Source organism: Cajanus cajan, chromosome 4, assembly GCF_000230855.2.
Source record: "Cajanus cajan strain Asha chromosome 4, NIPB_CcT2T_4, whole genome shotgun sequence".
NCBI lineage: Eukaryota > Viridiplantae > Streptophyta > Magnoliopsida > Fabales > Fabaceae > Cajanus > Cajanus cajan.
Window position 1 is genome coordinate 63739620 of NC_138520.1, and position 13781 is coordinate 63753400.

At 34.5% G+C, this 13781-nt stretch overlaps 2 protein-coding genes across 3 annotated transcripts; one reads left to right on the forward strand and one right to left on the reverse strand.

Annotated features, from left to right (window-relative positions):
* The first annotated feature begins 8070 nt into the window (after positions 1 to 8070).
* LOC109815712 (Pentatricopeptide repeat (PPR) superfamily protein) lies at positions 8071 to 10890 on the forward strand. Of its 2 annotated transcripts, XR_014433288.1 has the most exons (2): positions 8071 to 10412; positions 10497 to 10890. XR_014433288.1 is itself a non-coding variant. In XM_020380505.3 (1 exon), exon 1 carries the CDS (start codon positions 8171 to 8173, stop codon positions 10223 to 10225), a length of 2055 nt encoding a protein of 684 aa, XP_020236094.1. In that variant the 5' UTR covers positions 8071 to 8170; the 3' UTR covers positions 10226 to 10890. The 2 variants fall into 2 exon arrangements, 1 of the variants encoding a protein (XP_020236094.1); XM_020380505.3 differs by having other exon boundaries at positions 8071 to 10890.
* A 2-nt stretch (positions 10891 to 10892) lies between these two features.
* LOC109815714 (uncharacterized) lies at positions 10893 to 12417 on the reverse strand. Its single transcript, XM_020380507.3, has 2 exons — positions 11803 to 12417; positions 10893 to 11618 (listed from the first exon to the last, which is right to left on the reverse strand). Exons 1-2 carry the CDS (start codon positions 12415 to 12417, stop codon positions 11175 to 11177), a joined length of 1059 nt encoding a protein of 352 aa, XP_020236096.3. The 3' UTR covers positions 10893 to 11174.
* Positions 12418 to 13781: the final 1364 nt, after the last annotated feature.

Here is a 13781-nt window from a genome sequence, read left to right on the forward strand (position 1 = left end):
AGTGCCTTAACCCTACTAGTTACAATGAATGTGATATGACTTTTTGGTGTACGTATTATGTTGATTGTTAAAACACATTTTCTCTTTCATATATTTTTTTTATTCAACTAGTATTTTAGTCTATGTAAATATTTATTTTATATAACTTAAATTTATTAAAAAAGAATTATATATACAAATAAATATTATGGTTGAATGTATAAATTTTATTTAAAATTTGTATAAATAAAATATTTTTAAACATATAAATTAAATTTTAGAGTTATGATAAATAATTTATATTGAAACCATATTATTTTTATTTATTTATAATTTATTTTTAAAATATTAAATTTAATTTATAAATAATTATAGTAAATAATAACTGTATTTAATTAGAAGTTAAAAAAAATCCAAAATACTCTCATTAAAGAAAAGTCCCTAAAATGTTCTTGTGAGTGATAGAAGTTCGTATTTTATATATAGAAGTTGATTTTTATTCTCTTTTTCTCTAATTCTTCCTAAATTCATTTTTCAAACATTTACGTCCTCTAAATAAAAACTCAAAACTATGCACACTCTCTAATACTAGTAATGTTGAGGCACTTCGTGTCTCTATATATGTTTAAAGGTGTTTAAAAATTGGCAATATTTATTAAATCAACTAGTATTATATGTAGTCCTCAAACCTCAAGATTTTTTGTTTGAGTCTCAAGTTTAGTTAATTTTTATTATTATTTTTATTATTTAAAAGTTTAAGGGTAAAATAGTCCAAAAATTGTGTACATGAAAGACATGTCTCATCAACAACAACTTTTCTCTCACCAGTCTTGTCGTACCAAACCCATTATTCAGACTCTATCCCACCTATAGTTTTATCATCATACCAAACCTATGATTCAGATTATTCTCTTTTCCGTTTAAACCCTAAAACATTTCACCTTCTCCGTCACACTATGCATCCTCAACCTCTCCCTAAAACCCAAACACAAGCTTATCTTTCACCACCAAAATCGAAAATAAAAGGTCTTGTACCCAAACTACATCAAACCCATGTTCACGAGTCTTCATCTAACTCAGATGATAAGCCCTTCTTCTTCCACTTGTCTTGACTTACTTCTTGGTCCAAATATTCATCACCAACATTTCTTCCCCCTAAGTCCAAGAAGAGATAGTTGGTTAGAGGTCTCGTTGAACCTCAAGTCACAAAGAAGAAGCAAGAATGTTTGAGGAAACATTTCATTTGTCTATTGAAGAATTGACCATCTCAACAATTTCATTTAATTGTGTTGGTCGAAAACTCTGGTCTTCATGTGCATAATCATTGTTTGATGGATACACAAGTATATGGCCAATGTAGACTAATGATCCCATTGTCCAGATAAAGACTATATCGTTATTATTTCCCATATGACATCATTTTCATATATTTTTTCATGGGAATATAATCTTTGTGAATAGGAGAATGTTCTGGTTGACAGACCAATCGGGGCCCTCTACTTCACCTACTTCTTCATCACCAACAACCCCGCCTCTCCCTCAAATCACTACTAAAAAGGACCACAATAAGGTGATCATTAGCCTTTAACGAGCCTTACACTTCACTCTAAGGAGGCAAACATGCACTAAAAGGCAATTCAACAAGCTATTATCTCACATCAAAGTTCTAACAAGGAGGATGCCTTGGACTAGCTCTTACTAGTGTCAAAAGGGGGAGAGTGATTAAAGTTTTTTCCTATTTTACTCTGATTTTTTTTCCTAAATGCTCTAATTAAATTCATCAACATTTTGAATAATTTTATAGTTTTAGTTTTGGTTTATAGTTATTCACTTTGAACAAATTTTTATATTGAATATGTTATGCATGTTTGCATTGATGTCATGATTCATGCAAGCTATTTTGGTTAGATCATGTATGTGTTTTAGGGGGAGTTGCCTATGCATTACGTATAAAACCTACGGTAGAAATATATGCTTTGATTATACATGTTTTCATTTCTAAGGAAGAAAAATATGCTATGGTATGTTGTGATATGCTTGATAATCAAGGGATAAAACAAGCATGCCATGCCATATATAAAATTCTTTTGTATGCTCTAATTTAGATTTGAAATGTCAAGACTAGAACTCATAAGATTTGTATGCACACTTCGTCTAACATGCTCTAAGAATTAAAATTGATCATAATTAAAGTTGTCCTATTATGATGGAACTAAGTGTATGCCAAAAATAACATGTCTTTAAAATAGTATACTCGTAAAAATTAATTCACCTAAATGATCTTACAATATCTTAGATGTGTGTCTTACATCATTATGATAAAAACGTTTCCAAATCGCTTCTGTGCTTTTAAGAAAAATGTCTTAAGAAAAATTGAAAAAGCTTTTCAAGATTAAAAGGTCAAAACATTTTCAAGAAAAATACATTTTGAAAGATGAAAGCATTTCAAAAAGACAAAAATCTTTTTGTCTTACCAAAACAAAAATATTTTATAAGACAGAAAAATGTACATTTTAAAAGTATAAAAACATGTTTGCCATTATCAAAAAATGAGAGATTGTTAAGTAAAAAAAAGATCTTGGATTCCTCAAGCTTTATAGTTTTAATGCTAACAAATGAAATATTTTTATAAGAGAAAATGTTTTTAAAAATTTCTTCAAAAATATCTTTGAAAATGCTGATCAAACAAAGTGTAAGACGCAGATCGTCTATAAGATAATGTAAATCAGATAAAGCATACAATCTATCTCATGTTCATTATTTATTGAGACTAACAAAAAAAATTGTTTGGAATGCTTCATTCCTTTATAGATCAAACTAGAAGATCATATTGGAACTCATAAATTTGTTAAAGAGAATAAGGTCATGTTTTTCGTCAAGACCAAGGATGAAGATCCTTGAAATCATGGAGAAAAGCAGATAAAGTCATTATTGTTGTTGCACTACACTAACATTGCTTCTACAAGCTCCATTTGGTATGGAAAGTTGATAAGTAACCTCCTTGATCATATAAGAGGCACCATTTGGTGAAATGCATTTCATGCTTGCATTAAATGAGTCAAACGGTTTCTTGCCATCAGAAAGAAAGACAATGAAGATAGACAAAGTGAACTTGATGGAAAACCTTAGGAGCTAACCAAATGGCTTTGGCTTCTCCTTCAAGTTTCACCCTAGATCTTTGGCTTCTTGACACTCCTCAAACTTTTCCAAGGTCTCTAATAGAGGTAGAGACATTTGGTTTCACCTTAGAAGGTGAAGAACTCTCTTCAAGTGATGCCACTTCAAGGAAGGAGATGAACCACTTTAACTCTCACCACACTCTTAGGAAGAGGATAAAAGAATTAGAACCAAATCAAAGAGAAATTAGGACTTTTGAGAGATAAAATCTCAGTTATCTCATAGACAAATGATCAAAAGTGAGTTTTACAAGTGAAACAACCTATATATAGAAGTAGAGCATCTTGTAGTGCCAGTTAGACAAGGTAGGGACACTTAGATCTAGATTAGCCAATCATAGAGTGCCAAGTCTCACCTTATCTCCTAGGGAGACAAGAAGGAAACACTTAAATCTAGAACAACCAATCAAGAGGTGCCTAGTGCCATGGGAGAGTTAGGCGGCCAAGGTTGTTGCCTTCCATATAAACCAATCAAAAACCTTGGAATTGGTTTAGTTAGGTTCACTAAATGATGGTGAAACCAAGCTAAATCAATTCCTTGGATTAAATGGAAGAAAACAAGTCTAATATGAAAATTTTGGCCTAGGCCCACTAAAGGCCCAATTACTAGTTTCACCTACATACATGCTATTTGCTACCCCACTACTAATACTAAAAATATGAAAAACCATGACCTTTAATACAAGGTAAAATGGAGTAAAAGTCTCCAAGTAACATACCCTAAAATCCTAAGGGAATGACCTACAAAGAAAGATAAAGGTGCCTTACAAATAGAAAGGCAAAAATACACCTATACAAGTATCTACTATATACAAAGTACTATACAAGATATATACAATAGAGACTAAGGAACCAATAAGAGGAATCATACTCAATGCTCATGTAGAGCATAGGTCTAAAAAGCATCTCCTTTGTAGAAGCTTCTTCTAGCCTCCTAACCATGGACCTAGTTAAAGACTCAATGGTCTTCATGTATGACCTCCATATGGATGGCATGGTTTTGATGTGTAAACTCTCTGTGGATGGTCCTTCATCAAAACTTATGAGCTAAACTCAAAGTGTTACAAAAATTATCTTTTTTAAGTTACTATATAAGAAGATTCAAAGCTCAAGAAAAAAAATGCACAATATACACAAAAGACTTGTATAAAAAGACATACAAAGAAACACTCTATAAATCATACTTATTCTTTCTTTTAAAAGCTTACTAATATATACTAGTTGTATAACATCTAAGTAAGACGAACACAACATTTCTGTAATCTTTATAACCACTGTTTTACGGTTGAGCCTCAAGAGACTTGTCTATAAAAAAATACTTGTTTGAGCATAGAGAAACTTGGTTGAAAAGAATACTTGGCTGTTAAGCATGGAGAGACTTGTTAAAAAAATACTTAGGTATTTGCTTAAAAAGACAAGTCAAAGAATACTTAGAGTTGAGTCAGAAATGGCTTATTGAAAGAATACTTATATCTTTTTTTAAAGATAGTGGAGCTCAATCTGGTTGGGTTGAAAATTGGACGTAGTCTTGATGATTGAGATGAACCAATATGAAAATATTTAGTGTTCCATCTGGCTGTTATTCTCTCTCCATCTGACTAACGTTACTACTTTACTATGAAAAACATGTGAGTTTTTTATACACACTATTCAACTCCATTTTCTAGTGTTTATCTTTTCTCCACAAATTGTTTTAGAAACTAAAGTAGCACATTGATGGGGTTTTAAGTTGTGGTGCCCAGAGACCAAAGTGAGAACCATTTAGTAAGTAGTTGGCTCATGAATAAAAAGATGTTGTAAGTTGTTTCCTCTATATTTTATGTGGAACCATATGGGAGTTAGGTCAAGCCATACATGTATAAAGTGACCAATTGAGTAAGGTATGAAGCCAAAGTTTAAAATCCTTAACCGATAATTAGAAATGTATGTAGTATTTAGAGGGTAGTTGACATGCTAATTCCACAGGAAACTTAATTATGCATGTTAAGGTTATGGTAGACTCACACCCAAGTTGTTATATCCTAATAATAGTACTACATTTTTCTAGTTTAATTGGGAAAACTTGAGAAATCAAGTTGGCCACCCTATCGATCGTTGTTTATAATATAATACTAAATGTTGTTTCTAGTTTTACACCAACCGTTGTGGTTTGATAGAGTTAAGCCACTAAGACTACTCACTATAGTTGTAGGAAATCTCTATCAGTTGTTATGCGTGATGACACATTCATTTTTTAGTTGCTTAGCAATTATTATTGGTTGTTTAATAATTGCTCAGTTGTAACACCCTGATTTTCACAAATTATATGAAGGATCAAAGCCTAATATTTTGAATTTTAGTAGCCTAGAACAGGCCGTTCCAAACTACTAAAAAGGCCTATAAACCCTAGTTGGGAATGAGTCACTCCCAAAATAGAACGGGGCATTCCAAACCATCAAAATGACCTATAATCCTAGTTGGAAACAGGTCGTTCTGGATTAAGAACGGGCCGTTCCAAACATGGCCATTATGAGTTAAACTCAACTCTAGAACGGGCCCTTCTGGTTTAAGAAAGGGTCGTTCCAGATGCAAATTTTACACATGACGAACGAGTCCATAACGAGTCGTTCTGGATCTGAAACGGGCCATTCTGACACTTTTGACATCTATAAATAGCAAACTCTGGTACTACTTCTTGACACACTCACTGTAGACCAAGGAAAACTAAGAGAAGGAGATCAACCAGATTCTGCTCTAACTTTATCTTCTTCTTATCCAAGTAAGAGGAGAGTGAGAAACCTCGCTCGGGGGTGTGGGAATAATTGTTGGGTAGCAGGATTGACCCCCAATTCCTTTCCTGATGCATGCTTCTAGGAACAGGCACTTTATGAAAGTTTTATGTTCTATTTTTTGATTATTCTGTTGTGTTCCTTGATGTTTTCTAAGTATGATTATGTGTTTAATTTTAAAAATAGACAAGTTTTGATATGAATTAGAGTGCTCTGTGGGTTCTTGTGGGAAATCCTATGAAGTAAAATTAGGGATATGATGTTTGGATGATTTTGAGGCATTATATGTAAAATTGATGATGGCTTTATGTTTTGGATAAGTTCTTGGTATGATTTATGTACTATTTTGATTATATGACTACGAGAAGTTCCTTGTATGAGACTATGTGAATATGACGTGAGAATGTGAAAGGTGAACATATGATCTGTGATATGATATTATGAAATAATGTGACATAGATATGATGAGACGTGATAAGTGAAATGTTGAGTCAATGAAATAGTGAATGTGTGACATGCATCATGTACATATATGATCTATTCCAAGTGTGCCGCTTAGGCCGCATAGCAGTGATGTAACAAGCTAACAAGGTATACCTTGGGTCACTAGTGATGTAACAAGTTAACAAGGTGTACCTTGGGTCACCAGTGATGTAACAAGCTAACAAGGTGTACCTTGGGTCACCAGTGATGAAATAATTTATTTCAGGTGTGCCACTTAGGCCGCAAACTAGTGTTGTAACAAGCTATTCTAGGTGTACCTTTGGTCACCAGTGATGTATTCATGAATGAACGTGCCCCCAGGTATGTTGCTGTAGCAGCATACCAGTGATGAGAAATGTGAAACTTCCGTATAGCGCCACATGCATGCATTTATGAGTCGAGTCCATGACATCATTGCATGATAAATGAGTGTGCATGTGATACTAATTATGTATGTGTATTGTTTATATGTAATTGGTGCTTGTGACTTGTAATATGTTTGTTGTGTGTGTGTGCTATCTAACCTTTATTTCTGCACCTGAACTTGAGTGAGATGTTTCTCACTCCCTTGTTGTTCTTTGTATGTGTTTAAATTGTGTTGCAGGTGATCATCAGCATGAGGATGTTGGTGATGAGGCTTAGCTTCAGTTGGGCATGCTCTGATTGGATATGAGACATCGGGGCATAGCTAAGCTTAGTTTAGGATGCTATTTACATTAAACTATTTGAAAACTCAGTTTTATTTCTGTGTAATTTCACTGACATGTTATTTGGATCAAGTTTATGAATGTGAACTCTTTACCCTTATGTGGTTGGAGATTTGGTTTTTAATGATGAATAATTTTATTTTTATAATTATTGTATATGTATGTTGGGGTAGAGGGTGTCACATCGATTGTTAACTATTGTTCTGTTGTGTTTGGAGTTGTATAAATTGTTCAAATATGTTTGAAGTTGATTTGTTGTTTATCATCTATTATGAATGATTTGTATGATGATCAATTGTTAATGGATATCTATTAGTTGTATGTATGAATGAACGATCAATTGCCTAAGTTAACGTAGTGATTGAGCTAATTGTAGTTATTTGTGTTGATTCTTTCATAAGCTTACCCTTTCTTTCTTTATGGTTGGATTACAATGATTATATTTAGTATACGAGTAAGACAAGACTACTTGGATAAGTTGATTGGCTGGTGGAGGGTCACATTGGTAATGATTCAATTTCGATAATGTTACTTTGATGTGTAATATGGTGATTGTATAGACTCTTGAATAGCGACAAGACTATTTTGTTTACAATAATATTTAATTTATGTATATTGTATATATGTAATCCCATAAGAGATTTTAGGTTTTCAATCTTATGAGCAAGAATTTATTAATTATAAATTAAACTCATTTATAAAAAATTACTAATATATTAAATTTATGTCTAACACATTATTAAATTAATTATCAATATATTTTAAAAAATATTGAATTATAATAAAAACTTATTTTATCACGTTTTTTTATAGATTAATAAATATTAAGAGGCAAACATATTAAAATAAAATAAAATATTTTAATTATTAAAAAAATAAAGTTCACACGAAAGTATATAATCAAAATGTTATTTAAATAATAAAAAAAAACTTTATACTTTATATATAATTTTTTTTCCTAGTATTTCAAACTCAGAACCGAACCATTCGAAATCTCAAACCAAAGTATGCATCGCGCAGTGTAGTAAAACCTGCTTCCGCCCCACTCTCCGGTGCCATGGTGAACCTTCCCAAACCCCTCTCACCCCACCGTCTCCTCAATCTCCTCAAAGCAGAGAAATCCCCTCTCTCCGCCCTCAACCTCTTCGACGCCGCCACGCGCCGCCCGGGCTTCACCGCCTCCCCCGCCGTCATCCACCACATCCTCCGCCTCGTGGCCGCCGACCCCTCCCTCCTCCTGGCCCACGCGGCCCGCATCCTCTCCACCGTCCGCTGCCCCTGCCCTGAGGACGTGCCCCTCACGCTTCTCAAAGCCTACGCCAAAGCCCGCATGCCCGACCAAGCCCTGCACGTGTTCCAATCCATGCCGCACGTGTTCGGCTGCTCCCCCACCGTGCGCTCCTTCAACACGCTCCTCAATGCCTTCGTCGAGTCCAACCAGTGGCCACGCGCCGAGGGCTTCTTCAAGTACTTCGAAGCCGCGCGCGTGTCGCCCAACGTCGAAACCTACAACGTCCTCATGAAGGTTATGTGCAAGAAGCGCGAGTTCGAGAAGGGTAGGGGGTTGCTTACGTGGATGTGGGGTGCGGGGTTTAGCCCTGATAAGATCACCTACGGTACTTTGATTGGTGGCATTGCGAGAAGCGGGGATTTGGAGTTCGCGCTTGAGGTGTTCGATGAAATGCGTGAACGTGGGGTGGAGCCTGACGTGGTGTGTTATAACATGATCATTGATGGGTTTTTCAAAAAAGGGGATTTTGCCAACGCGAGGGAGATCTGGGAGAGGTTGTTGAGGGAGGAATCGGTGTTTCCTAGTGTTGTTAGTTATAATGTGATGATTAGTGGGTTGTGCAAGTGTGGGAGGTTTAGTGAGGGTTTGGAGATATGGGAGAGGATGAAGAGGAACGAGAGGAGGCATGATTTGTTTACTTATAGTTCTTTGATTCATGGGTTGAGTGAGGCGGGGGATTTGGGTGGAGCGAGGAGGGTTTATGAGGAGATGGTTGAGAGAGGAGTTAGGTCTGATGCTGTTACGTGTAATGCAATGCTTAATGGTTTGTGTAAGGCGGGGAAGGTTGAGGAGTGTTTTGAGTTGTGGGAGGAGATGGGGAAGTGGGGATTGCGGAATGTGAGAAGCTGTAACATATTTCTCAAGGGGTTGTTTGAGAATGGGAAGGTGGATGAGGCGCTGTCGTTGTGGGATAGTTTGTTGGAGGCGGATGCTGCTACTTATGGTGTGGTGGTTCATGGTTTGTGTAGGAATGGGCATGTGAATAGGGCTTTGCTGGTGTTGGAAGAGGCCGGACATAGAGGAGGTGGCATGGATGTGGATGTGGATGCCTTTGCTTACTCGACAATGATAAATGCGTTGTGCAAAGAAGGGAGATTAGATGAGGCAGGTGGAGTTTTAGAACTTATGAATAAACGTGGCTGTAAGTTGAACCCTCATGTTTGTAATGTGCTGATTGATGGGTTTGTTAAACATTCCAAACTTAACAGTGCTATTAAGGTTTTTAGGGAAATGAGCAACAAAGGTTGCTTGCCGACTGTTGTGTCGTATAATATTCTTATAAATGGATTATTAAGAGTAGGAAGATTTCGTGAGGCTTATGGTTGTGTTAATGAAATGTTGGGGAAAGGGTGGAAACCAGATATTATCACATGCAGCACATTGATAGATTGTCTTTATGAGAGCAAGATGATGGACACAGCACTTAGGTTGTGGCATCAGTTTCTGGGTGCAGGGCTTAAGCCTGATATCACTATGTACAACATTGTTATCCATAGATTTTGTTCTTCCGACAAAGTGGATAAGGCTCTGCAGCTTTATTCAACGATGAGGCGGAGGAAGTATGTTAATCTTGTAACCCACAATACCATCATGGAGGGTTTTTACAAAATTGGAGACTGTGAAATGGCATCAAAGATTTGGGCTTACATTTCAGAAGATGAGTTACAGCCTGACATCATCTCATATAATATTACACTTAAGGGGCTCTGTTCTTGTGGTAGAGTGACAGAGGCAATTGAGTATCTGGATGATGCTTTGGTGCGTGGCATTCTGCCAACTGTCATTACTTGGAACATACTGGTTAGAGCAGTGATTTTTTAAGGAGATTCAACTTGATTCTTTTGTGCACTAACGTAGATTAAGATATTTTTTTCAACTCCTACTTTTTCCTTTGTTGGCTACATCAACTACAAGTACTATACTTAAATACAACCATTGTGCTGATTTCCTACAACAAAAGGGATTCTGAAGATATTTAGGTTTGAGACCAAGCAGCATTTTTGAACAGGTTTGTTTAAGATTGGTAATTTCAATTGCAAATGTGTTAATAGCACATTGTCAAGACAATATTATGCTCCCTGATAACGTTTAGTTGAAGGAAATTTGAAGTTCCTGAGCAAATAGCCACTGGGATGGACTACATCTAATACAAACAGTCACAGTACGGCATCAGGTACTTGGTGTGCAATACAGCTTGCCTCTAGGGAGCCTAAAGTTTGGAGTTGGCTAAACAAAAAGGGTCATACTTTTTGGTTTCTGAGACATTTGTCCTCATGTAAATTTTGGGATATTTATCTGCCTCATGCTTTACATTAGTTGATTGTTTTCTTCAAGGCATAGGGAATTTCAGGCAGCAATTACTATACTTATCTATTTGATTCACCAATTTGTTAAGTTGTACAGAAAAGGATGACCTTGTGTAGTTATTAGTTTCTCATTAATTGTTTATATGACAGAAGGTGCAGAGATGCAAGTTAGCTTCCAAATGTACCTGTCTAAAAGCTAGTATGATTATAAGAGTATGCTTTTCTGTTTTAACATAAGATGTGAAAGAAAAGTTTCATCAGCATCACATGGTAACCCAGTTACTTAGATTTTGGCGATTGTAGTTATATCCCAAGATCTGCTGTTGTTGATGCCAAAGCAAAGCTGCATGATGTTATCAGGCCCAAGTTATAAGCTTCCACTTGGGTTTATTGCATCACGCAATATCCATTAATAATGCCGTCTTCCACAGAAACTTTCAGTAAATCTATTTAAAAATTGAACTTCAGTTATTTTCCTCTTCAGAATCGGTCTTTCTTGTTTTTCCAGTTTCTAATGACATGTTCTGTTCATAGATGAATTGAGAAACTAAAGCCACAAGAATAGCTCCAAGAACTGCTACTTTTCTCCAATCGGTGGATGATGAGGCAATAGAATCTACTATTGCAAAGCCCAGCAGGCCAATAAAGAAGAGGTAAATGCTTTTTCTTGTCCCGCTACCAGCTTTTTCTCTGGTTACATCTTTGATTTTCTCTGCCTCCTCCTTGGCTTTTGCTTTGTCAACAGGTGCGTTCCTTCTGAGGTTCTTAAAGAATAGCCCTTCGTTTCTTCCGTCCTCCATTTGAACTTCAAACTCATCTAATTCGTTTTCACACTCTTGAATCCCTTGTCTGATAATTTCTGCAGATTCCTCAAATTCCACCATCTGGTTCTCTATGTTTTCTGTTATCTGCCAAACACAAACGAACACAACAGTTCGTTATTAAATTACCTTTCACATATAGATATTCCTTCATGCCGTGCTCGATGATGGGCTAGTGTGTTTGGCACAAGAGACAAAATTTTAAAATTTGCAAATTCAAATTCAAAAACTAAAATTGCACCACATGGTAAAATCAAATGTTGAACCATACTCTGGCACTAGCTTCATCTAATCCTTGGAGGGCATCTTCTCCAATTTTGTCAAACGCAGCCTTGGCTTCTTCACCAAATTGGGTTAAAAATGCAGATCTCTCGTCTAGATAGTCTGTGAGACGGACTTTTTGAGTTTGAAGCATGGCAATTTGTGCTAGCAGTTCTTGTTTACGGATATCTCCTGGTTGGGGAGCTTGGGAATCTGATTCATTGGACTTGCAGAGGCACAATACAGAACCTTTTGTGTTGAGGAATCTCTTGCGGTAGATGTTATATTTGATATTAGTAGGTGTGAAGAAAGGATGAACTGATTTGAGGGCAATCATCTTTTCATAGCAATGGAAACATGTATTTGCATGGGTTTGAAAACAATAAAGGAAACTCGGGGAGAAAGGGGATGGTGAAGAAGGACCAAGTTTTATTTGTGTTGGCTGCAAGTATTTTTGGGCCTCTTGTTTTCTGTACATTATCTGTATTGAAAACAAGGAAAGGGACATTTTTGTTAGACAAAACAAAAGGCAAGTTTTTTTTGAAAAGAGATAATTGAATTGAATGTACTTTAGAGGACCTCTGCAGTTAAAAAACACTGCACTGCAGGGTCCTGCACTTACCATCTATGGGTCTATAATTTTTTAATTATATTTTAATATTTAATATGTATAATATAAATTTAATAGGTCAGATTTCATGCTGCCGAGAATCCACCCTTGTATTTTAGATCTCTTTTTCTGTTACATAATTAGATCCAATTTTGAAAATAAATCTATTTAATTTAGATTGAACATATGTACATAAATGATTTCATCAATTATCATGTTAGATTGTTAGTAGAGATGGTAACAGGATAGGGTAGTAGTCTCTTCTCATCCATCCTTTAATGTTGATATCTATTTAGCAGATATCTATAATTTTTTATATATATATATATATTTGTGATTATTTGAGTATATATTAATATTTGGTAAAATATAAAATTTTAAATAAAAGGATAAGAAATAAAATAAAATTAAAAATAAATAATTTTAAAGTGCATATTCATATTAAAAGAATTATGATATATATTTGTACTAAAAGTCAATAACTATGAAGTATATATTTAGTGTAAAAAAATAATATAAAATTATCTTATATATAATTAAGAGTATTTTTAATATTTTTAAAGTGTGAGAACTTGTGGGTATGAATATAACAGATTATATCGGCATATATTTATTGGTAGAGATTATTTTATCACTTCTAATTTTTAGTTATACTTGAATAAGAAAAATGTTTCTTAAATTATTATATTACTTTATTTTTCAATGGTTTTCTCATATCTTAAATAGTGTTGTTCTAATATTTTATTTTTTGTTTAACTTTTATCTTTTTCATTTTATTATTATTAGAGGGATGAAGATGTTTGGTATTTTTAATAGTTACACACAGATATATATAAGAAATTACGGATAATTATTTAGAGGAAATATAAAAATATTTTTTTTACATCTAAAAATATAATGGTCAACTAAAAATTGAAGGTGAAGATAAGAAATGATTATATACATATTCCTATATTTCCTTTAGGGACATATATAAATTTGAGTTTTACATAAAAGAGGTTGAAGAGGATAAATAAGAAGATAATTTTAATAAAGTTGTAAAACAAATTACTATAAATGCTAATTAGCTAATTTGTAATATAGTGTTAGTCAATAAGCCTCGTATAACTTAAGAGGGGGGTGTGAATTAAGTTATCTTAATTTTTCTTCTCTTTTTCAATTTTTAAAGATGCCTTCTAAAAATTTATTTATTTAAGCAAAATGTATGTAATGATATAAAAATTACTCAACCACAATTAAGTAATAAGTAAGTAAAAGTGTAGGGAAGAAGAATTGCAAACTTGATTTTATACTAGTTCGGCCAAACTTGCTTACATCTCGTCCTCAAGTCTGTAACTTGAGATTTTCACTATTCTTGTAGTACTTACAAGACTTGAGCC